Source organism: Antechinus flavipes, chromosome 1, assembly GCF_016432865.1.
Source record: "Antechinus flavipes isolate AdamAnt ecotype Samford, QLD, Australia chromosome 1, AdamAnt_v2, whole genome shotgun sequence".
In the NCBI taxonomy this organism is placed as follows: domain Eukaryota; kingdom Metazoa; phylum Chordata; class Mammalia; order Dasyuromorphia; family Dasyuridae; genus Antechinus; species Antechinus flavipes.
In genome coordinates, this window is record NC_067398.1 from 306,923,364 (window position 1) to 306,950,197 (window position 26,834).

The 26,834-nt window shown below is 35.1% G+C and overlaps 1 protein-coding gene across 24 annotated transcripts in view; it reads right to left on the minus strand.

The window, feature by feature from the left end:
- Window positions 1-26,834, minus strand: part of RBFOX1 (RNA binding fox-1 homolog 1) — a 1,699,751-nt gene that overhangs the window by 1,372,885 nt on the left and 300,032 nt on the right. For all 24 annotated transcript variants that reach the window (XM_051964083.1, XM_051964074.1, XM_051964056.1 and 21 more), the window contains exon 2: window positions 1,120-1,191. In XM_051964083.1, coding sequence (XP_051820043.1) covers window positions 1,120-1,191 — 72 coding nt within the window. The remainder of the gene's footprint in view (window positions 1-1,119; window positions 1,192-26,834) is intronic.

Below are 26,834 nucleotides of genomic sequence, written 5' to 3' on the forward strand. Positions count from 1 at the left end.
TTTGTGATTTTGCAGCCACAGATACAGTTATTATACACAAAGCACTCAAGAAGCAGCATGCTATGTTTCATGAAGTACCGGGGCTAAATTCAGGAAGAAGTATACTCCAATCCTCCCTCTGACTCTTATTTGCACTGTGAATCTGGGCAAATTATTAAATATCAATTTTCCCATTTGCAAAATGAAAAAGATCACATTTCTGATACCTAACTAATAGATAGGATTTTGAAAGACTTAAAGGAGATATTGTATATAAAGCACAGTAAAAAAGGTCAATCACTATTATATCTGTATATAATATAAACAAAAATAGCCCTCTTCTACCAGCAAGTAGTGAAGGAGAAATTTAAAAAGATAAAAAATTAGCTTTCTTCTTTAAAAAAGAAAAAGAAAAGAAAAGTACCTGTGTGGGCGGCATTGAGAAAGGAAGAAAGTGTTTAGGAACTAAACACATACAAAAAAAATGAGATGTTGGAAATCTCTGTATCTAAAGGGATGCAACTCTCTTTTTGCAAAAATCTTTATTCAGGAGTCACATTTACCAGCTTAAAAAGAACAAAATGAATTGCTCCTTCATGGCTCTGAGAAAAAAAAAAATATATGGTCTTGCAAACTAATCTGCATCCGATGGTATTTCTTTACACTTTGTGAGGTCATCTGAGTGGGAAGGCAATCTCCCCCAAGGTGACACAATCTAAGAGTAGGAAATGAAAATAACAGAGAAAATGTATTTTATTTTAACCTATGACCAGTAATGGAAAAGCTAATTCATTAAAGAAAGCAATCTTACATAGTATCTCTTATTAGGAATCATTTTAGCAAGTATACCTCTACTATTTATGTCTGCAGCTAAGGCATGTACCACACACACAAAAAAGTGGAGTCCAGCTTTCCCAGGAATCTCATGACTAAAAAAACCCAAATTTTTATACAGGTGAACATCAAAATAGAAATATGTATATTTATATGCACAAAAGCATTCTAAGTTCTAAGCCATTGAAATTTTATCTACACATATATGCACACATATGTAGTCATGTACATACTTGTGCAGACATACATATGTGTGGGCATATATGTGCATATCTACACATACACATTTTTAAAAGGCACACTTACTGAATGCTGACTCCGGTCAAGAAAGCTGTAAGTATTGTAAGTATCACTTGCATGAGTTTTCTGTGCAGTTTCCTAAGAGAGAAAGCAGAAAAATACCATTAGAATTAAGAAATTTTTAAAGACTTTTAAAAATTTAGTCACTTTTTAGAACTTCAGAGTCTGAATTCTGTGTTCTTTCATCTGGAGACAAGGAAAACTTCATGAAACCAACAGTAGTTTTGCCATGGACGCTAATGATCCAATCATACTGTTCTCTGGACATTTTACATCTAAAGTGTCATATTTAAACGTTAGCAGGAAAATTAAAAAGAGGTAATGTCAAAATAGAATGCAATCAAAAGTCAGTATTTATACTTTTGGAAGGGTTTGGTATCCATCAGAGGAGACATAAATGTTGAAAAAGCTTGAGATGCTTAATATGGGGGAGGGGTAAAATTGTTATCTTCATAATATTTCAACATCTTGTCATAAAAAAGAAAAATTAGATTTATTCTGGGGAACTCCAAAGAATCCAAATAGGGCCAAATGAATAAAACTTAGAGGGAAACTATATGGTTTCTAATTCTTCTTCCAGTTATATGAGTAGAGAGTTCTGTAATCTCTAAATCATAAAATTTGAGAGTTGGAAGGTCATCCAATACGGTATCTGTAGAGACATTTCTCACTCTGAAATCAGTTGGAACATCACAAATACTGACTTATGGTACTTTCTGAGATAAACCAATCCACTTTGGATAGCTTTCATTAATAGAGGGGAAAAAAATATGTTCCTGCCATGAAGTTAAAATCTGCTTTTCTATAACTTCTACCTGCCACTTTTGGTTCTACCATAGAAATCATATCTAATCTCTTCTATGTAACAAATCTTCAAATATTTGAAAGCAGATACCACATTCCCCTTCTCTTTTCAAATTAAGAAATCCTTGTTTATTCAACTATTTTCAAATATATCTTTTGAAAAATACTTTAATCATCCTTATTAACTCCCTTGGATGCTCTCCAGTTTGTCAATGTCTTTCTAAAAGCTTGGACACCCATTAGCCAATCTATCATTACACTATAATTTGCCATTTAGAATTTCACATAATATTACATGTATAGTCTGACCAGGGAAGAGCACAGCAGGAGTAATCCTGACATTTTGCCTTTATAAATTTAGCCTAAGATGCCATCAGTTTTTCAGATACCATGTCATACAAATTACTCCTATTAATTTCCTAGTTCACTAAAGAAATGCAGTGCACTTTGTCCATGAGCTCTTGGATAGTGTCTTCTCACCATCCTTTACTTGGATATATATAATGTAAGCAAGACTTTTAAAGTTGTTTATTTTTGTAACAAATACTAAATACCCAAATGGAACTCTGATCTCATCCCATTTGTACATTTCTGCTGATGTCACAGATCACCACCCATCCAAGCTGCCCATCCTGAGTTCCTTTTGAATATGTCCTCCCAAGATTTCCAGGGGCCTTCCCCACACACTAAGGGCCTTCCTTATTTTCTCCTGACCCCATAAGGCTACAGCGGAGTACAATAGGTTGCCTAACTGCCATTACCCCTTGCTCAGCTATATGACCAGTCTATTTTTATTCCTATCAAATATTTCTTTTTTGACTCATTTTATTCTATTTTTAAAAAGTTTTTTTTTAATTTTCAGAACATATACCTAGTTTTCAACATTCATCCCTATAAAACCTTGTGTTTCAATTTTTTTTCTTCCTCTCCTCCCACCACTTCCCCTAGATGACAAGTAATTTAATATATATTAAACATGCAATTCTTCTACACATATTAAATATTTCTTTATGATATAGCTTACTCATTGATTGTATGTTGCAGCCTGCTCACATCCATCTGTGTTTTCCTATGACCTTATTTGTACATTCATTTTCAATTTTTATAGATTGTTGTGCTCAACTATATCACTACACTATGATGGATGGTATTAAAAGGGGGAGACTTTGTTTTCAGAGTCATTGTTGGAGTAAGAAATACAATAGCTATAAAAGAAATATAATCAAAAGGGAATTATGTATATTTGTTGACTTCATTTTCAGATCAAACAGGAGTGCAATTGCTCTAGTGAGTCAAAGCTTTTGGGCCCTAGGATTAAAGGAGACTGTCACCTCCCACAGGGAACATTACTAGGAAACCTACTGTACTTCTTCTATGACTGTGGTTCCCAACCAATAAGCTAGGATCTTGAAACAGTATGTGGTAGGGACTTTTAATGATTATATTTCTTTTTTCAATGGCTTGTTGGTAATAATATTGGGAAAGGACATTTCTTCTCACATATGTAATAAAGAATTTGGAAAAAAGAAAAAAATAATCTACTAATAAGCATTTATGAAGAAGTTATTATGTGTTTGGTAGGAACTGAAAATACAAAAATAAAAAATAAAATCCTTGCTCTTAAAGAAAAACTATTCTAACTGGCATGCAAAAATGTATATGTAAGAATACAGAGAATTAATATAAAATAAACAATGTAAGATATTGTAGGAAGGTAAGATGGTTGAGAGGTATAGAAGTGACCAGGGAAGACTTAATGTAGAAGATGGTACTTTGCTAAGTACTGAAGGGAAATGGGATTCTATGGTTTGATAACAAGGTGGGAAGGCAGGAGGAAACCATTTATGTGACATACATAAAGGCTAGTTTCTCTCAAGTGGATTGCAATATGGGGAATAATATAGACAGATACTAGAAAAGTAGGTCAGGCATAAGTTATAAAAGGTTTTAAAAGTCAAAGATTATTTATACTTTATTCTAGAAGCAATAGGAAGCCACCAAAGTTTACTGAGTAGCAAATTCACAATCAGATCTACACTGGAAGAAAATCCCACTGGTAGTTATGTACTCCAGAATCTCTCATTAGTGGCACAAGCCGGTTAAAGGACCATTCTGAGGATGGATAATGAAAGTATTGCTACATTGCTTAAAAGTTTGAAAAGGGCATTTTCAAACATTAACTCATCTGACCCTCACAACACTCCTAGAAGGTAAGACATATGGCATTATACTCATTTTCAGAACAGGAAACAGAAACTCAGAGAAGTTAATTGATTTGCTGCTGGTTACATGACTAGGAAGTGATAGAAATGGGATTTGAAACCAGATTTTTTTTTTTAATCCATGTCTACCCTCCTTCTACCATATAACACCACATGTTTATCTGGCATGAATTAATCCAGATTACGGCTTCCATCTATGTTTTATTCTCAATTTCTTATCTACTCATTCTACAATATATCCTGGTGGCAACTTTTCCTTTGCTGACCACCCACTAGGAGAAAAGATTTATGCCCAGAAAAAAATAAGACTAGAATAAAGTTCTATATCATCTTCTTTCTTTAAATGTAAATAGTATTAAAAAGAAATTCACTTGAAAAAATAATGCAAAATTAAGTGTTCTTTTTTTATATTTAACTAGAATTTGTTAAAAAAAAACTTTTGTGAGTCAACACTGTATTAACTGATGGAATTTTAAAAAACTTGAAATGAATGATTTACACATTTTCTCATGTATAATTGATATCAATTAACAAATAATCATGTTTGCCTTGGTTTACACATTTCTTATGGGAAAGGAAAGTCAATGAGAAAGTTATTTTTTCTACCCTTAAATAATCTTGCTCTAATACCAATACATGGTATGAACATGAACAAGCCATATCCTCTCTCTAAATCTCAATTTTCTTATATGTAAAATGACAAAATATTGCTTGAATTACCTACAAGTATTTTGAGAAAAGTACTCTATAAATTCCAAATTATGATATCAGAACTCACTGTTTTGTTCAATTTTCTTTGGCATTCCTCACATAATTAAGCCAAGTGGTGAGTGCACAGTAGATATAAGTGCCTTGACAAATGAAGGAGCATATGATGGGTACAAGGACAACAGCTCTGGGTAAAACAATATCTATGGAATGTATCAGTTTCATATATTGAAAATAGAGTAAGATTTTGGGGTCAGAGGATCTGGTTTTAGTGCTCTATAACTGAGTAGTTTTGTGTACTTTAGGAAAGCTTCCTCCAATTTCCAGCCAATCCTATGTTGGAGGAAATAGAATTCCTGATGCTTAGACCAAATGACAGACAACAAGCTCTGACAGACTCTACTAATACAAGTATACCCAATAAATCTTTATTAATCATCTGCTATGTGTGTGATGTCAGGAATACAAAGACAAAAATAAGGAACTTGGTCTTTAAGGCAATATTTGGGAAACACAAACATACAAAAAGTGATTGGAAAAGAGCATCTGTTAACAATTACAGGAATACAGGAATAGGTAAGAAGGAAGGCTTCTGAGAACTTTCAGCAAGATGAAAAGGTTTTGAATAAATGTTCCTTATCAGTCATTGTGTCTCTAACAATCACTTTACAAGGATTGTATTATTATTATCTCAAATTCATAAATCTGAATCTGAGGTAAACAGAGGGTGACAGAACTAATATGTGTCTGAGGTTGAGTATGAGTTCAAATCTTCTCAACTTTAAGCTCAGCACTCTATAGCACACCAACTAACTGCCTCAATAACAACACTATGCTCAGTATTAGGGACAAAAAGAAGGATATCATTTTTCTGACTGGCTATTTGAGGATCCCCTCTTTAATTTCAGAGAGGCTTAACTAGAAATTGATTTACTAAAAGATGAATTCACAAAAACCATTCATATCAAAGGACTGCAGCCTGGTAAAATCATAGATTCTTGAATATTGAACTATGGGAATACATCCATGCCCACATATGTATATATACATACAGATATTTTTATATCTGGATTCCAACTACTTTCAATAATGAAACTTTTAGTAAATTAAAATGAATTAAAAGTTCTGGGAGGAAAAAGAGATCCCTAGATCAACCTCAGCATAGACATTGTGGAGATGTGTGGAATGACATCCTCTTGGCTGTTGTCATTTAGGTTGATGGGCAGTTGGTAGGAGCCAAGCTGGTATTGAATTATTCATCACCTTAAGCTCAGAGACATTCCATTCTGAACCAAATGGATTTCCTGTGTGTATCTGTCATTTCTATATGCAACCTATTGTGAATAGTCTGGCTTTCTCTTTATAGATGTGATGATGTCAAACCTTCCTCTGTGTTCTGAAAACAGTATATTGGGCATTTTCAGGTTCAAGAAAAAGACTCTAAATGCAGATGCTTACCTACAATGTATTTTTGCCCATTATTCTAATTTACATGTTACTTGTGTCTTGTCCGTTTTTAGTACTACTGGTATGATTGGATGTGATTCTATTACACAACATGACCTCTTCTTTTCCATTCTTTATTTTAATCAGGTAATCTTGCTTCATTCAGAAGTTGAACCTTCTCTACATAAAATCTTCAAAGAGGTAGGAGATCATTAAGATGGATATCAATAATGGGGATTATAAAAGCCATAAATCTATGAGCCATTTTGGAAATTCTCAGTTGAGCCTTTAGGTTACTGAATATCATGCATAAGTCAGTCACTTAGGGGAGGAGGAAGAGCATGTTGGTTTAGGAGCGTCTGCGTATGAATACCTAGACTAACTGCCTGTTTTTTTTTTTTTTTTCCATCTGCACTGAAGAAAGAGATATGAACTTGGAGTTTATATTTTGGCCACTTGGGCAAGGTATCTGGCTTCATGTTTTCTTACCTTTCAAATGGCAGGTTTGGATTAATTAACTCTGAAGGTTCTTTCTGGCTCAAGATATGTGCTTCTACTGCATAGATAAGCATAAAGATCATTATATTAATACATATATGGGAAAAAAGTAATCTGAGCTTGAGTTTAGGCCTGTAAAATTATATTGTTGCTGGTATTAAGTTGTTGTTCAGTCCTGTCCAATTTTTCTTGACCCCTTTTGAGATTTTCTTTGCAAAGATAAAGAAATAGTTTGCCATTTCCTTCTCCAGTTTATTTGACAGATGAGGAGATTGAGACAAAAAGGGTGACTTTTCCAGGGTCACACAACTAGTAAGTGTCTAAGGATAGATTTGAACTCAGGAAGTACTTTCCCGACTACAGGCCAAGCTTTCTATCCAGTCTGCCTCCTAGTTTCCCTACAGAATTATAGTAGCATATAAATATTACTAGAAAGGATTTTGTAATTCAGGTGATATAACTTTGCCACTTTATAGATGAAAAAGCTCAGGATGAGAAAGTATGTGGCTTGACCTAGTTAATAAAAGTGAAAAAACAATATGAAAAAAACAAAACAAAACAAAAAGTAATTCCAGCCTAGTTTTTCTATTTCTAAATTTGGTGTTATTTTCCTTGCATTTACTAGCTACGTGACCCTAAGCAAACTCCTTAAATTTCCTGAGTTTCAGTTTTCTCATCTGTAAAATGGGGATAATAATATTCATGATACTTTTCTCAAAGAAATCTTAAGAGGAAAGTTCCCTATTAATGATAAAATCCTGCCAAGGAGTTATTATTAACATTATTGATAATAAATAATTTCTTATATTAATACACCAATTGAAGGATTTAAAGTAGCATAGGATAAAAAAATACTAAGCTGATTCCTAGAGGCCTGGGAAAGTACTGATATTTTTAAAGCTTTAAGAGAGACTTTTTAGTTTAAGATTACTAGTGAGAAGTCAATAGGAAAACTTGAGTACCCTTTAGGCCTTAGAGAACTGAGCTCAGGAACATTCCAACTTAATTTACACTATAGTTGAAGAGTTCTAATAGGGAGAAAAGGCTACAGTGAATGAGAATAAAGGGATTAATGACACAGATGAATGTGTTATTCCTGAATTCACTATTGTGCCCTCTGATCCTGGCCTAGACAGATGCATAAGGTACTGTCTTAAAAATTATTTCTGACACAAGCCTAGATAAGCAAGGATATAGAAGGAGAGCTCCTCACAGTTCTCAGTGAGTTCAAGTCATCAGACCAGAAAAACAGAAAAGGTTTAGCAAATGTTTCTTAACTTAACTTGATATCCTATGATATCGAAAGAAGTTTCAGATATGATTTTGATCAGTTGTTTTGTTTTGTTTTTTTTAAGCAGAGAAATGGAAGTATGGTATTGATATAAAGGAAAGAAGTTGTTTTCTTTAAAGTATGAGCAAGTAAACTTAATTTTGATGTCAAATTTCAAGCACATTTTATTAATTTGATGGGAAGTATAAATGTGAAACTGAAAGAGATAGTCAATAAGAAGAGGCATACCTTTATTAAGAATATACCATGCCTTCTTTCTTTTTTTAATAGGTTGGCCTGACTAGAAAGTCAAAGGAATATTATATGCATAGGAGACACCTGAACTGCAGGAAAGCATTTGTCAAAGTATGTCACGGTATCTTTGTATACCAGAGGGCAAAAAATAGATGGATAATAATAGGTGAACTTCGAATTGATTCAATGACCATACCCAGAGAGCACTGATAAATGAACCAATGTCAATCTGGAAGGAGAACCTCAATTAAGTGCCCTAACAATCTACCCTTGATCTTTTTATGTGCATGTGTGTGCACATATACATGCATGTATACACATATACATATATGCACACCATATAGGACTTGATTAATATACATACATATGTATGTGAGCATGAGTATATGTATGTATGTGTGGGTGCATAGAACCTAAGTGGCACAGTGAGCACTGAACTTGGAATCAGGAAAATTCATCTTCATCAGGTCAAATTGGACTCAGCCACAATGTGACTCGGGGCAAGTCACTTAATCCTAATTATCTCAATTTCCTCAATTGTAAAATGAACTGGAGAAAAAAATTAGCAAACCACTGCATTATCTTTGTCAAGGAAACACCAAATGGTGTCATGAAGACTCAGACATGACTGGAAAATGACTGAACAAATACATAAATACACACATATATTCAATGACTTGAACGAAGGCATACCTGACAAGGCTATCAAATTTGTGGATGACAGAGTTGAAAGAAATAGCTAACACTTTGGATTCTGATTCAGTCATCCAGTATGATGTGACAGGCTAAAAATTACCAGGGATAAAGACACATATATGAGTTCAAAGGAATCAAGAAGATAAGTAACAAGATGGAGAAGACATGCATAGATAAGAATTTGAGTGAAAAAGACCCAAAGATTTTGGTACATTATAGACTCAGTATGAATCAACATCATGCCATGGTACAGTAAGTTGAATTAATTAAGCAGAATATTTGAAATGAGCATGGCGATAATTCCGCCATGCTCTGCTTTGGTAAAACCATATCTGGAATATTGTGTTCAGTTTGGGGCACCTCATTTTAGGAAAGACTGAAGATGACTTGAAGAAAGGAAACAAAGGGAGTGAGAGAGGCTTGAAACCATGACATCTAAGTACTGAGTCTTCATGACACCATTTGGTATTTTGCTGACAAAGATACTGGAGTGGTTTGTTATTTTTTCCTCCAGTTATTTTCCAGTTAAGGAAATTGAGGAAAACAGGATTAACAAGTAAAGGTTAATCTGAAGTTTATGTTGAGCTGTTAGTCCTTCATTATCCAAGAAGACCATGATATCAAGGAGGGGATGCCATAACATGCAAGTAAATTTGATTTAAATCAAGGGAGGGCTGGGCAAAATCACCTGCCTCACTCTCCCCTCTAGCATCATCTGGGTCCAGTGTTAGATATAGAACAGGACGACTGGAGATGGCTATGAAGGTGGGATAGACATGGTAGCTTTAAATATCTACAGGTCCATATGGTAGAATAGTGTCATGCATCCTTTTGGGTACCATGGATCCCTTTGATAGATTAGACATCTCAGAATGACATTTTCAAATAACTGATGGAAAGGCTAAATTTCAACTAGAAAGAAATAAAAATAAAGATAAAGTTATTTTCCCATCAAAGTTATGAAATCTATTCAAAGACATTCCCCTCTATTCCCATTACCCATAGATATCAGTTTAAGAATCCCTGCAGTGGAAAAGGTTTTCAACTTGTTTTATTTACCCAGAAGGCAGAGCAAGGTAGAACTGGCACAAGTTTGTTGTTGAGTCATTTCAGACTGAGGCAAATAGAATTAAGTGACTTGCTCAGGCTCACACAGCTAGTATCTGAAGCTACACTTGAACTCAGGAAGATACTTGTTTTGGTCTGGTTCTGAATTCCTTTCCCAAATCTGAGACTCTAGGATTAGATGTCAGCTTTCTTCAACCAAGTAACCAAATTATGTGATGAAGTCTATCAGTTCCAGGAGGAGTGGAACATCTCCTATTCTTGGTTTTCCCACAGCTTTTCAGACTATCACACTCCAAGAAGATTGTGCTAATAGAATATTCAGACATGCAACTAAGGCCTCAAAAATATCATCAATGGTAAGCTGAGCACCTCCTTTCTATACTTTATTGTTCCATGTAAAAGGACTTGTTCTGCTCTCTCACAGTGGGTAATTTACATAAAAGGGGTCTGGAAGAAAAATCTGCAGGGCACATAGTCAAGCTTCTAAGGGGTGTCAAATGACAATGCTATTGAGTGGAATGTTTTGTACTAATAAGTAATTTTCTTCCTACTTGCAAGTGCTCACTTGTTTCTGGGCTTCAAAAAAGGATACCTGGGTAACAATGCTGATGTGCACTGAGCTCTGTTTGGTCTGGAGCAAGTGATGTTGTTTAATGGGAATTTGCTTACATAAGAGTTAAAGGAAAACCTTCCAAGAGAGAGCATATCAGAATGGTATAATTTATCTGATGAAGTATAACTGGAGCTTTTGAGTCTAAGCAGCAATCCTGAGTCAAGCAGTAGCTCCAGTCTCATCACATGAATTAACTTTCAGACATAATTGGGCTGATTTGTTGTTCTTGTAGTTGAGTTATGATTGTACCCTAAAATGTCATCTTATACTATATAACTTTGAAAAATAAAGTACAATGAATCACATGCAAAAGTTTGCTTACTTTATATTACATATATGACATGTATGGATCAAGCCTGACCTTGTTATCATTTAGAGTCTTGTTTGTAGTGCTTACCAGAGCATCTCTTGGTTCCTATTTAAGCTTTGGTTTTCCCTGAGGAAAGAGTTAGCTGGCTGCTTTTATAAGGATGGTCCACTTTTCCTTTTGTTCATTGAGATCAAGCATTCAAGAATAAAATCAAACAAAAAATTCAACTACTTTATAACAGCTTGAACAATTACTTTGGTCAAGAGGTAGTGTAGTTTAATGGATAGAGTGCTTGACCCAAAGTTGAAAAAAATCTCTGATCAAATCCTGCCTCATCCACTTACTTACTAGCTCTCTGAACCTGGGCAAATCATTGGGTCTCTTTGAGCCTCAGCTTCTTCATCAGCATAATGGGGATAATAAGAGCATCTATCTCAGAGGTTTATTGTGAAGATTAAATTATATCATGCATACAGATCAGTACATCAATGCCAGATATTTTTATTATAAGAAATTGGTTATCATCCATTCCATATAACCCATCATCTACTAATCAGCCCATTATTTGTTTCTTTTTAAAATTCCAATTTGAGAAAAAGTAGGTAAAATCATTCAGGTAATTATAATCCTGTTTATGAGACCAACACAGAAGCCCACTTTGTTAAGTAAATAAAAATGTTTCGTTTCCTCAAAGGATTCCATTTCCCCTATCATGCCCTATCATAGCAATAAATATCAATTAGTTTGTCTGCTACTTTTAATTTGGGTTCACCCCAATAATAAGAGCTCAGGTTACTGCATCAGTCACTGTACCTGAGAAAGCATCCCTGAAGAGAAAGTCAGATCCCTGCAGCAAAGGGCTTTGCCAGCATTAGGTGCCTAACAATATTACCCCAATTTTGAGGCTTATTGTTGGTCTCAGTTTAATTTCCTGTCTCAGCCTTACAGGAGATTTCTAATGTTTGGGCTGTAGGATATGCTCTGATTAAAAATAATCTTCCCAATTACTGTTTGGCATGAGACTCCCGTCACATGCACTCTGCCACCGGCCTCCGAGTTTCTGTCAGCAATAATTGTGTCTGTAGTGCCTAACTGTAAATGAAAACCCAGGGGGCATGTTTGGGTTCCCAGTTCCTGTGCCTCGCCATATCTTTTAATTTGCACTGTCTGTCAAAAGGAGATGGCCGTGTGTACTCAAAGGAAATCCTTAGAATATCAGGTCGGGGAGAAAAAAGCTAAGGTACAACAGGCTTCTCTGAGAAATTGTATTTGAACCCGTTACAGATAACAGGGTGCTCTACAGAGCACCAAGGTTCCTTTTATTATACTCCAAAGTTTCTCCTGACACCGGTTGAAAAGAGAAGTTTCACTCAAGGGAAATTTCAAGGTGTATTTTTCCCAAGTACATCTTACAGGACATCAAATTCAAAGCACTTGGTGGGAAGCCGTTAAAAAGAAAGTATATTCATGGGACTTGATTATTGCAATCTGGATAAAATTAGAGCTAGCCAGGGGGAAATGTATTCAGCTGGAAAACATCATGAAGCTCTGTTCAGAAAGCCAAGTGAAGCCGGGAGTTAGTGAGTTGCATGATTATCTGGTGAGATTTGAGATCATGCACATGACCACGTGATAATCTAGGTCAAATCTTTTCTGGAACCCATGGCCAATGTGACTTCTGTAGAACCCTGCATTGCCCTCACATCTAACAGCATAACCAAACACCCAAATATACAGATGCTCCAAAAAATATTCTTAGAAGGGGCCTTCCAAATGGAAGCAGGCCAAAGCCAGCAAAGAAGAAGAAATATGGATAGGAAAAAAGGGGGGAGGGCTACTTTTGGAATTCTGTTCTCTTTCAAATCTCACTAAGATTGAGAATAAAAAAACTCTGAGTTTTCTACATTTTTAGAGAATGTATAGTTTATTTAGAGTTGCTAGAGGGGCAGTCAGCAAGAATGGATATAATGTTTCCTTATTACTTCTAAGATAAATTGCAAACTCTTCTCCCTGTTTTAGATATAAAACCCTTTGCAATCTGGTCCCAAACAATTTTTGGGAAGAAGTTCTTAACTTTGTATGTATGTGTATATGTGTGTGTACATATGTTTGCGTGTGTCTATGTGTTAGTGATGTACTCCGGCAATCTACTAAAATCTATAAATCCTTCTCTGTATTTTTTAATTCATAAAATTAAATATAAAGGAATGTAAAAAGTAAAGGAAAGCAATATTTTGAAATAAAGATGTCAATTCAAAGGTACCCTGGTATTTATCCATAGAACTTGAAAGGTTGTGGACCTCAAGTTAAGAATCCCTGCTCTAGAATGATTTCCCATTACTTCTCTCTCTCATACATTCTACTAATTCCCTCATCAAACACACATCAGTATTTAATACTTTCATATCCATTCATTGTCTCAAATGACTTAATATTTATTTATTTCTGTGAATGTGGTATTCCCTTACCCTATATCCCTACCCATTAGAAGGAAAACTTCTAAGCTCAAAGACTTGTAGATAGAAGGCACTTAGTGAATGATTGTTGGAGCAATCAAATAAATAGAAAATGTGATACAAGGATAAAGGAAGGGTAATTACATTCTGCTCAGGAGAGTCCATATGAAAAGCCCAGAAAGAAAGGAAGATCCTGCAGAATGCATAGTGAAATAATTGCCATTATTATCATTATAAATTACATTTATTTAAAGCATTCAGATTTACACTATTTTTTGGAACTATGAATTCATATGAGCTTTACAAAAAAAAAGCTGTTAAAAAAATCACTAAGTATTCTTTGCATCTCCATTTTGTAGATGAGTAAACTAAGGCTTAAAAAAAAATAAGTAAAACTGCATGTCTATAAGCATATAGGGGACACTCAAATCAGTGTCTCTCTCTAAGGACCAAATATAGCACTATAATTTCAAAGATATAGAGTGTGTTTGAGAGAAGGAAGAAAAAATGCCTTTAACTAGATCCAACTGTTAACTCTCTCTAAAATTGTAAGATGTAAAGGAATGTGTCTAGTATTAGTCAAAATATTTAAATCAAAACACCTCTGATGTTTATTCACTTTCTGACTTGTCACTTAACCTCTTTGGACCTCAGTTTTCCTTAACTATTAAAATAAAAGATTGAGGTCCCGTTCATCTCTCAATCTATGATCCAACTATTCTATTTTGTGCCTAGCAACCGTTAGAAGGCCTGGTGAAATCATACTACTCACTCATTTATTCAATTTTCAACAAACACTTAGTAAATGGCTTAATAAGGGACAAGTAATATATTAGGTACAGGAAATGCTGACATTAAAAAGAAAAAAATTAAAAAAAAAAAAGAAAGAAAGAAAAAATCAGTCCGTTTTAATTCCTTCATATGGGGAAGTGGGGGTTAGGAGGGAACCAAGTTGAAAATTTGTTTTCTAAATAGGCCATTTCTTTTCTGAAACAGAAAATATTTCATTCCTAGCATAATAAATTTAGGGCTTTAAGGGATCTCAGAGAACCATAAAGTCCAACCTTGCCATTTTAAAAATCAGGAAATTGAAGCAGAGATTTGTTAAGTGATTATTAAGACAAGGTTAAGTGATTTGCCTGGAGCTAAATAACTGGCAAGTATTTGAGGCAGGAATAATTGAGGTATTCCTGACTCCAACCATATCATTCTATTCACTATATCCTGTAGTGGCTTCTTGATAGTTAGAGAAGGGTAAACTAACTGCAGAAGTGCCATCCAAGATGCCTGAAATATAAAGAAACAGGAAAGGGGAAAAAAATCACAGACTAAATACCTTCTTATCTCAAAGAGGCATAGCACTACTTAGAGCACCCACATAGAGGTCAGTTCTCCCTTTAGCCCTAATGAACCTAGAACCCACTAGCCAAAAGCAAAGAGAACCAATGCTTTGTTAATTTATTATTGTTGCCAACAAGCTGTGGTCCATCTGGAGGAAAAAGCCAGAGAAATCTGAAAATGTGTTCAGCAGCACATTCATTCAGCCCCCTTCGTGGCCTTAGGTAAAGAACATAGAACCCAAAGAGACAAGACACCCCTTCCGCAGTGCTTTCCCGTCTAATAAGCCCTGAAATATAATGTTTTGAGACTTTAGACCTGCTTCCTAGATCAAGGACTCTGGGCAAACCTAGAGGAGACATCTCTCAAATACTCACACTCCAAAAGATTGGTTCTAAATTCTATCTGAAACTCTGGAGAGGATTAACTCTGCAAATCCTCTCTCAGTTTAGTTCTGCCAGGGAAACATGCCACAGCAATCTACCTTCTGTTTTATTGGCTCTCCTATCCTAGTCATCCGCTTATTACATTGCCTAAAAGGCATGCTCATAGTACTTCCTCCCAAATCCTCATTTCTATTCTATTCCCCCTTATATCTCCTCAGTCCCATTACAACTGAGTGGACCCAAGGCCTGGGCTATTGTTTTGGAGCTTCTACTCCATTGTTAAGAAACTATAACTGGTTTAGAGTTAGAACAGACTAGGTCAACCTGCTCATTTTGCAGCTGGAGGCTCAGAGATTTTAAGTGACTTGTTTACGATGAGGATTCAAAACCAGCTCAACTCCAATGTTCTTTCCACTTTACTATACTGCCTCTCTTAACTAGATTCTTTACCTCATTTTTACCCCAAAAATATTACTGCTAGTTTTTCATGGCTTAATCTGACTTTAAATTGCAGGCATCAGATTGCAATCTTAATCTCTGGAGGTCATTTCTCCCTGTTCCACTATTTCACAGGACCAAGAAGAGCATATTCCTTTCTTCTTTCCTTCTCACCAAAATTGGACCATTTCTCTCTCACTATTCCTCAATGACTTTCCTTTGTCAAAGTCTATGCAATCAACTCATGCTAATGTCTAGATTGTTCTCTTTTTTTCAATGAATTTATTATCTAGTCCATTTCTACCTTTCTAGTTTCAAGGACTTCAATAATTATATTGATAATACCTCTAGCAAGCTGACCTCTTCTTGTCTCATAATCTTTGATTCCAATGACCTCCTTCTTTACACACATATTCTCTCTCTCTCTCTCTCTCTCTCTCTCTCTCTCTCTCTCTCTCTCTCTCTTTCACACACACACACACACACACACACACACACACACACACTCAGTATGATAGCTCTACTTAGACCTTCTCTTAGACTTACATCTCCTCTAAGATCCGGAAATTTGAAATCCAGCTCCCTAAAACAATCTAACTTTCTTCTTCTTCTATGCTCTGACTCATACTAAATAACAACAATAATAACTAATATTTAATATGTGTTCAGGCACTGTGCTAAGCATCTTACAATTCTTTTCTCACTTGTTCCTCACAACAATCCTGGAAGTAAGATGCTATTATTATCCCTACTTTATAGATAAGGAAGCTAAGATAAACATCCAAGCTTCCAGAGCCAATAAGTGTAGGAGGTCAGATTTGAACTCACTTCTCTCTGACCCCAGACTCAGTGCCCTACCGAACTATGCCATCTAGCCATTCATTGTGGCCTTTAATTGGTGTAATTTTATGGATTTGCCTACATATATAACCCTGCCATTAATGTCTCCCTATATAGTACCCCAGAATCAGTTATGTTCTGTTGAATGTTTAACCAACCTTTTATGTGTAACACATTTTTAACTTTAATCCATTATGAACATTTTCTCCATCACTTTCCTGAGTCTAGCTAATCAACAAACAGTATATCAAATCCTGATTTGTAGTCTGCTGATTTCTGAAATATAAATATTCACAATAAAAATTGAACAATCAGCTCTCTGGAGATGGTTTGAACTGGCTCCAGCTCATCTCGTTGTTGAAAAGAGCCACGTCCATCAGAATAGATCTTCTTATAATCTTCTTGTTGCCATGTACAATGATCTCCTGGTTCTGCTCATTTTGTTCAGCATTAGAGCTTTGAGGCCTTTCCCCTGATTAGTAGAAAATCATAGTTGAAGATTTCTTTTCTAGATTATGCCCATCATATAATTTCTCCTCCACACCTGACTAATTACCATTAATAGAGTAATTCTGAGCCCTAAATACTGCTTTGCTTGACTCATACTTCATCTTTATTTTGTTCCTAGCAGAACTTGGCACAATAGATGAGCCTAAAATCAGGAAGACCTGGATTTAAATTCAGCCTTGAACAGTTCCTGGATGTGTGGCCCTGGACAAGTCATTCGGTTTGCCTCAATTTCTTCAACTATAACATGGAGATAATAACAACATTTTCCTCTCAGGGTTGTTGTGAGGATTGAAATGATAAAAATTTTAATAGCATTTAGCATATTATCAGGCACATAGCTACCCACTTTCCTATTCCCACAGTGATTTTTCAAAAAAAAAAATTCTTCTTTCCTCAGATGATCATTACCCTCTCTTTTCTCCTCTTCTGCAGTCACATAAGGGAATATTCCTACTTTTCACACAGAGTAATGCTTTTATCTGTTCCCTGTCAGATAGGTTTCTCTGGAACCTGACCCAGAAGTCATCATTCTCCTCTTTCATGCCATCTTCAAATATTCTTTTCTTTATGGATCTTTCTCATCTTTCTATGTATGTAGTCAGGTCTTTCTAATTTTAAAAAGGATATCCACTGACCTTCCTAATTCATCTAGATGTTATCCCATCTCTTATCCTTGCTCTTCATTATGAATCTTTTTTAAGCATTACCACTAGCTAGCTAGATGGCATACCGGTGAGCTGAACTTGGAATCAAGACGCTATGAGTTCAAATCTTCAAATCTTATTCTCAAAGATGCTGTGACCATAGATAGCCAAGCCACTTCTCTTTCAGTCTCCATTTTCTCATCTGTAACATCAGGATACAAATAGTACCTACTTTCCTCATAAGGCTGATTTGAGGATTAAATAAAATAATATTCACAAAGTACTTTGCAAACCTTAAAAAGCTACAAAAATGCTAGCTGTCAGTATGTACTTGACATAGACTTGTCGAACAATTATTACTCCAGGTACATCTCAGATTCTGATAGTTGCCTAACTTTTTTGCAGCTACACTTTTACTCTCCACTATACTGAAACAACTGTATCTGGAATCAGCATAAACTTTGTAACTTCCCATTCAAATGGCTTTTTAGAAATCCTTATCCTCCTTGATCTCTTCAGATTCTGAATCTGCTAGTAATTCCCTCTTCAAGGATGGTATGCCCTCTTTGAGTTTCACAGTTACCATAATCTCCTGGCTTTCATGGTACTTCTTACAAAGCTCCTCAGACTTCTCATTCTCTAACTTCTCATTATAGATCCAACATAACAGTCTGTCTAAGCTCTATTCTGTCCTGTAGTGTTCTATCCTCTCTTCTCCTCCTCCTCTTGCTGGTTCCTCTTTCTTTTCTTCCTCCTGCTTCTTCTTCTTTTGTTTTCTCCTTTCCATTCCACTCCACTCCTTTCCTTTCTTACTTTTCTCTTTTTTTCTATCCTCTTCTTTTCTCTTCTAGTTCTCTCTCTTCTTTCTTTATATATGCATATATATGTATTTATGTATATATGCATACACACATACACTCTCAGTAATTCCTAGTTCAAAAGTTCCATCTATGACTATAACCTCCAAATCTCTATGTCTCATATTATCTTACTTCTAAGCTGTAAACCCAACTCTCTAATTCCCTACAATACATTTTAGAACCTTACTATTCTGCCAGCAACTCAAATTAACATTTATAAAACCAAGGCCATTATCTTTCTCTCAAACATGCTCCTCCTTCTGATTTCCCTATTTCTTTCTGTGGCACTACTATTCATTCACACTATCATGTTTGAAACTTCATGGTTTTTACTGTTCTCTCTCCTTCATGTCTCAAATTCATGTACCAGGTCCTTGTAATGTCATCACCTCCACAGCTGTTATACATCTTCTCCTTCTTTCCATAAGTACCATTCTAGCCACTTGGGATATTAAAATAGCCTCATAACAGATCTTCCAGTGAGCTCTAAAATTCATTCTGGAGTAGGATTAATCATCTTCTCAGTTCTCTACATCTAGCCATCCTTAAACTCTGCTTCACACTATTAATCATTCACAAACACAAGACAGTGTCATCTTACATACTAACACAACTGAAAAAAATAATAGCTTTTTATTTTCAAAATATATGCAAAGATAGTTTTCAATATTCACCCTTGCAAAACATTGTGATCTAGTTTTCTCCCTCCATTCTTCCTTACCCCCTTCCCTACACAGCATGTAATCTAATATTTTACATTTGCAATTTTAAATATATGCAATTATTCTATATATATTTCTATAATTATCATGCTGCACAAAAAAATCAAATCAAAAAAAGAAAAAAAAATAAGAAAGAAAACAGAACGCAAAGAACCAGCAACAAAAAGATGAAAATACTATGTTGTACTCTACATTCAGAGCCCTTAGTCCTCTCTCTGGATGTAGATGCTCTCTGTGTCACAAGTCCATTGGAACTAGCCTGAATCATCTCATTGTTGAAAAGAGCCACGTCCATCAGAATAGATCGTCTTATAATCTTCTTATTGTCATGTGTACAATGATCTCCTGGTTCTGCTCATTTCACTCAGCATCAGTTCATGGAAGTCTCTTCTGGCCTTTCTGAAATCATCCCGCTGATCATTTCTTATAGAACAATAACATTCCATTACATTCATATGCCAAAACTTATTAAGCCATTCCACAACTTATGGGTATCCACTTAGTTTCCAGTTTCTTGCCACTACAAAAAAGGCTGCTACAAATATTTTTCCACATGTGGGTTTTTATCCTTTTCTACAATCTCTTTGGGATACAAACCCAATTGAGACACTGCTGGATCAAAGTGGCATATATACATTTTTCTTCCCCTTGCTTAGAGAACAATAATCACATCAATATTACTACTCTTTATGGAAAGGATATAAAAATTTAATGCTCAGTGATTTTACTTACCAATCCCTTCCACTACATATACCAAAATCTCTCATTCTTGTCTACCACTCCCACGATATCTTAAATCCCCTAAATAGAACATAAGTTCTCTAAAGATGATTACTATCTCATTTTGGTTCTTGAATCTCCAATTTCCAGTACAAAGGCTACCAAGTAGTAATGAAGGCTTGTTAGTTATTTTTTTAATTAATAGTATTTTTTCTCGGTTATATGTAAAGATTATTTTCAATATTCATCTTTCTAAGATTTTGAACTCCATTTTTTCTCCCTCTGTCTCTTCTCTCCCCAAGACAACAAGCGTTCCTTTTTAGTTGATTTCCATTTCTAACTGCCTTCCCTCTTGACTCCATCCCTTACAGCTGTGCAAGAACAATTTTATTGTGATCATGCTATTCTTTTGTTCAGAGGTTTACCATAGGTCCCTATTACCTCTCAAGTAAAATTCAGACTCCCTTTTCCTAGGTTTCAGGCCTTCTACAAATTGATACAATTTTGCTTTTAATCCTGGCTTCATATTATTTCCCTTCACAGGCTTTATACTCCAGACATATTGTAAAGGCTTTTTCTCTTTAGATCTCATATGGCTCTTCATTTTGTATTATCATCATAATGGTTTTTATTTGCTGTTATTTGGTTATTTCAGCCATGTCTGAATTTTCATGGTTCCTTTTGGAATTTTCTTGGGTTGGCCATTTCCTTCTTCAGCTCATTTTATAGATGAGGAAACTGAGGCAAACAAGGTTAAGTGTCTTGCTCAGAGTCACCCAACAAGTAAATATCTGAGGCCAGATTTAAAGTTATAAAGATAAATCTCCCTGATTCCAAGCCTAGTATTCTATCCACTAGATACTTTATATACATTTTTCAGAGGAGGAAACTGAGGCTCATCAAGGTTAAGTAACTTGCCAGGGTCACGCAGTAAATGGGGGATTTGAAGCCAAGTCTCTGTAATGCAGTTATCTTGCAATGCTGTATAACACAGCTAATTCTCTTTCTGTCTCTGTCTCTGTCCCCCCCCCCCAACTCTCTCTCTCTCTGTATGTATGTATGTGTGTGTGTGTGTGCCTGCCTCTCCACTTCTGTGTCTCTCTCCATTTCTGCCTCTCTCTTTCAATCTGTTTCTCTCTTTTTCTGTCTTTATCTCTCTTGTTTCTCTCTCTTTCAATCTCTCTGTCTGTCTCTTTTTCTGCCTCTACCTCTGTAGGTCTCTCTCTTTCTTTGTCTCTGTCTCTGGTCTCTGTCTCTTTGTAGCTCTCTGAGTGTCTCTGTCTTTGCCTGTCTCTGTGTCTGTTTTTGTCTCTGTCTCTGTTTCTCTCTCTCTCTCTCTCTCTCTCTCTTTCTCTCTCTCTCTCTCTCTCTCTCTCTCTCCCCCCCCATATACAATACACACAAATACACACACACACACACACACACACACACACACACACTGATTTGCTTAAACCTGGAATTATACAGCCAAGGAGTTAGAGAGAGAAAGCAAGAATAAAGGAACCAAAAGTATGAATAAACATGTGTTTCCCTTTACTAGTAGGGGTGTGTGTGTGTGTGTGTGTGTGGGTGTGTGTGTATGTGTATTTGTACAAAGATGTTCAATGTTCCATTATAAATAATCAGACCAGACCAGTATTAAAGAAGTTTGAACCTATAAAAAATAATGACTTTTCACATAATCACAAAGCCATAGTATAACCTACAAATTGAAACACACACCAAGGAAACTTTCTGACTTTATAACAAATTTAGAAGTAGCAGAAATCTAGAGATCAACTAGTCCAAACTCCCTTCATTTCAGAAAGGAGGAAACAGAGGTCCAAAGAGGATAAGATTTTTAACAAAGATCAAAGAGGTATGTATTGAGAGAGCTGGGATTTGAATCCAGGTCTCTCTCCATTAGCGACCTTTTCATATCAATGGAAGTTGCCTAATATACCACTTTTAATAGTTGTCTCAAAGCATTAGATGACTATTTAGATACAAATATCAAAGTGACTTACGTGAACAGATCTTACCTGTAATTAAAATAATGTTTCTTCTTTGAACTGCAAACTTCATTTTCCACTGAACCCTCTTATAGTATCCCTTTCCACTAGTCCAATGGCTATAAGCAGAAGACTATTTCTGAGATTGCAATTGCCTTGTTTGTGGGGGAACAACTTAGGTGGGAAGCTGAAACAACCACAAGTTCATATAGCAATCAAAAAGCTCCATTGTGGGTTGATTTAGACATATTTATAGGCTTGGCATACAAAGCACATCATTGGGAATGCACAGCCACTTTGTTCATTAATCATATTTTATTTTGAGTCTATTTCTCAATGAAAAGTAGCTTTCTATTTCTATTACCAAGATTAATGCGCCAAGAATACATAGCAACATAAAGTGGACTATAGTAGAAAAGAGGGGGGAAACAACAACAACAGAAAAGACAAAACCCTTTCTGACTTAATGTGATATATTTGCTTAGATTACAGCTTTATTTACACCATAGAGAACACTTTATTTATTTTTTGGCTTCATAACTCATTTTTGTATAAAGAAGAAAAAACTCAAGTTAAGAGTGCCTTGTTTGACTATGCTAGGCTAAATGGTACCATGGAGGGAAATTCCACCTACAGCACCCTGCTTCCCATTAAAAGGAGGGGAAAAAAAGAAAGAAAAAAAATTAACACATTGAAATTCAGAGTACCTTATTACCTTATTTAATTCAGACCAGGGAAGACATTTCAGAATAAAAATGGCACTAAAGTGATAGGAAGACTCAGAGCTCTGAAATGTTGACATCATATTTTCTTCAGGAAGATAATCAGCTTATCAGTATTCATTTCAACCCAAGAAAGGTCTCACAACTACACTGAAAATTTGAGCTGGCCTCATCATTTCAAGAATGTAATCTCAAGGAAATACTAAAACTATCAGGGAAGGCTAGATGCAGTTATCTTTATGTGGAAAAATGCTCTGCATTAGATCCCAGCACAATTATGGCTACAAGGTCTACTTTGGTATATGAAAGAGTTTTCTATATAAAGTATTCAGAGCATCTTAGCTACTGATGCCATTTTTCTTGATACAATGGAGCTGTATTTCAAAGGTGTGTTGCTATATTTTATTCCTTTTGCTTATAAAAACACACACAAATTGGTTAGGGAGGTAGCTTAGCAGAGTGGATAGGGTTCAGGATGCAGTCAGAAAGACCTGAGTTCAATCTGACTCAGCAACTTAATGTCAGTCAGTCAGCAAATATTGATGAAATACCTATTATATGCCAGGATACAAAGAAGGACAAAAATAATCTTTGCCTTCAAGTAGCTTACATTATACTGGAGAAGTCAATACTTAAATAAAATACATACAAGATGCAAATAGAGTAGATAGAAAGCAATGTTAGAGAGCAAGGTCTTGGTATCTATGTGATCTTGGGTAAACCATTCAACTACTGTCGGGGTTAATTTCCTCATCTGCAAAAGGGGACTAATAATATTGGGCCCTAGCTAACAGAGTTATTATGAAGATTAGATAATATGTGTAAAGTATTTGCAAATTTTAAAGAACTATATAAATGATATTTATAATTATTTTAATGGAAAAAGAATTCTACCTGACGCTTCCTTCAGAAGACCTGAATTTAAGGCCTGCTGTTGTCCAATTTTATGACTTTAAATGAATCTTTTGAGTCCTCAGTTTTTCCCTTTTTAAAAGGAGGGGATCTGACTGGAGATTCTCTAAAGTCCATTCTTTGTATCTATAGCACTTAACACAGGGTCTGGCAATTAGTAGGTGCTTTATAAATATTTATTGACTTGGTTAGTTCTAACTATAGCATTTAATAATTCTATTTGCTTATTGCATATAGATTTTTTAGTTTGTTGGATTTTTAAAAGTTTTTTTGTTCAAATTCCTATCTGTTTCACTCACTGAGCTATATCTTTTTAGATAAGGTGGGGATTAGATGTAGGGAGGGAGACCTAAGATATCTGGAAACTAGAAGAGGATATTAACCAAATATGTAAAAGAAGTCAGAGTTTAGGGAAAAATGTGGTGTAAGCTTCAACATGGGCAGCTCTAACAAGTAAAGGAAAACTTTACCTCTCCTGATCAGTAGAAAAAATGTCTAGTTTTAAAAGGATGAGAACCCAAAGACCTCCCCAAAACAAAAAGATTTTTCCAATAGCAGATCCCTTATATTATGTGAAGAAAAACAAAGACATTTTGTACAATGTTCCAGGAAAACAAAGACAACAAAAGGAAAAACTAGCAAGAGAAGAAATGTGGATCAATAAAGTACTAAAAGCTTCAGTGGATCTGAGAGGAAATCATAAAACTAAGTTAAAATAGCTGAAAGTTTTCCAAAAGTTGAAAGGTTCAGTTCAGGTAACTACTGAAAGTCAGAATCTCATTTGTAATCTCTCTTAAATTTGCCATTTTGTAAAAATATTTTTTATTATCTGGCTTCAATGATGTGAAGTACTGTGAACATAGTCAAAAAAGATACTGCAGTTTCTGAAAATATGTATTTACTTTTTTTCTTTTAAAATCCCATTTTAAAAAAACTGGCTCAATTTCATATTTTGTCATAAGAATCCTTTGCTCTCAAACATTTGCTGAATCAGGACAATGAATTCCTTTTAAAAATGTTTTGTGAAAACTTTAACTTATAGTTTAAAAGACTTTTGCTGAAAGATCCTATCCAATTCATTAATTTCCAAAAAAGCAATTTCACCCATACAAAAATGTCTCTGTCACCTCAACAATATGGTTGTTGCCTCTAAAGGTGACAAGAACAAAATATCCTGGTCCATTCTATGAGTGATTCTTGTCCATATCCTCCCACAAATCTGTTACAAGGGGTCCAACAAGCATGTTAGGGCCTTTGCCACCCTTCTATCACATAGTTTAGACACATTATGTCTATATTCGACACTTAGACAACTCACCTGTTCTTCCTCAACCCACCTCATAACCAGACCATCTTCTCTTTTGAACATGCATTTCCCTGAATTCTTTGCTCCTATTCTTTTCTGAAGTTTACTATTTAGCAAAAGTCATAGACTACTCACACCTAATATGAACTTCTTCATTCACTTCCCTTGGATACTCATTTTCCATTTTTCTTAGGTTTTGCATTCCTCTCATATAACTACAGTGGGAGAAAAGTAAGTTTAAAAAAAAGAGTCTTTGTTTTTGGAGGAAGTCTGGGATTATCAATTGACCTTTTTAATTAACTTCATGAATGAAATCCAATACATTTCTGTCTTCCTATATCAATCTAGGTTGTCCCTTAGTCCCAGATAATAGATTTTGATGGATAAATTGTAAGAATATCAAAGCTTAAAGTGACTTTGGAAATCATGTAATCTAAACCTTTCATTTAATTTAACTCTTCATAAACAGAAGTCCTCAGAGATTTAAGTAGCTTGTTCAAGGTCACACCAGTAGTTAGTAGCAGAGCCAACATTCAAATCCAGGTCCTTTGACTCTAAGTGAAGGACTCTTTCCATTGCTTCATGCTGATATTTTAGGGGGGAGAATGGGACAGAAAGAAGACTGAGCTGTAAATTTCATTAACATGGGAAACTTCAGACTTTCTTTTTATTGAACATTGTAAACTATTCTTCAATTTGAGTTTTATACATAAGTACTTCAAAATTTCACGAGTTGCTCAAGTTCACAGATAGTAAATGTCAGAAACAGAAATTGAACCTAGGACTTCCTGGCTTTGAGGCCAATTCTTCATTCATCATCCAGTTGCCTCAATAATTTTTAATTAATAATTTTAAATCTAAAAATATTAAGCCTTAATCTGAGGATCAGTGCCCTTCCTTCACTACTGTTATACAAACTCTTTAATATCACTTGATACCTGTCAAATTACAGGCTTCCATGAACTTGAACTACTAAATTATTTGATGTGGATGTAGAGGCTGTGTGTGTATAATTTCTTCCAGAATTGATTTTTGTAGAGACCTCCAATAAGTCAACAGTTTAAATGACTGAAGTAGAAAAATTGTACATCCTGTGTTGCAGGGAGGCTTCTCAGAATCCTCTCATTATCAACTCAAAATTACAGTCATTCATAGCTATCTTACATGCACCACAGTGGCACATTAGTCCAATGATGCACATTTAGACTTGGAATTTCTATAATTCAATACAATATTATTAATTTATCCAAACAGTAATCAGTCATATCAATTGTCCAATAATATTCCTTCCTTTTTTAAAAATCTAGATCTATGATTCTATCAATTTACAGAACTAAATATTTGGATATTCCTTCTGCTCATGAAGAAGGAAGAGGGAATAGGAAGTGAATGAGCATTTACTAATCACCTGCATCAATAGTGCCTGGCATTGAAAAGATTGCAAAGAAAATAAAAGAAAAAAAAGTCTTGGAAGGAAGGAGGAAGGCAGGAATAAACATTAAGTGCCTAATATGTACCTGGCACTGTATTATGCATTTTCGAAATATTATTTCATTTAATCCTCCCAACAAGCCTTTGAAGTAGGTGCTATTATTATTTAAATGTGAGGAAACTGAGGCAGCCAGAAATTAAATGGCTTCCCCAGGCTTACATAAGTAATGAACTGCCAGAGACTGGACTTGATCAGGTCTTCCTGACTCCAGGTCCAGTGTTCTTCCATACATTCTGCCACTTATTTGTCTCTGAAAGGCAACTTGTTACAAAAATAATAAGACACTATATTTTGAAAAAAACAAACAAAAAAAGTTCCCTCAATGCACTGGTATTTTTCTTCTTTTTTCAAGTTTTAACTATCTATTCATGTGACATTTTAAAATTTATGCTTACAGCAGGTCTGTATGTTAATAAAACCATCAAGAATTATTTTAAAATATTCACAATAAATTAATTTTACATAAAGGAATAAGCTTGTCATTTGTGAAA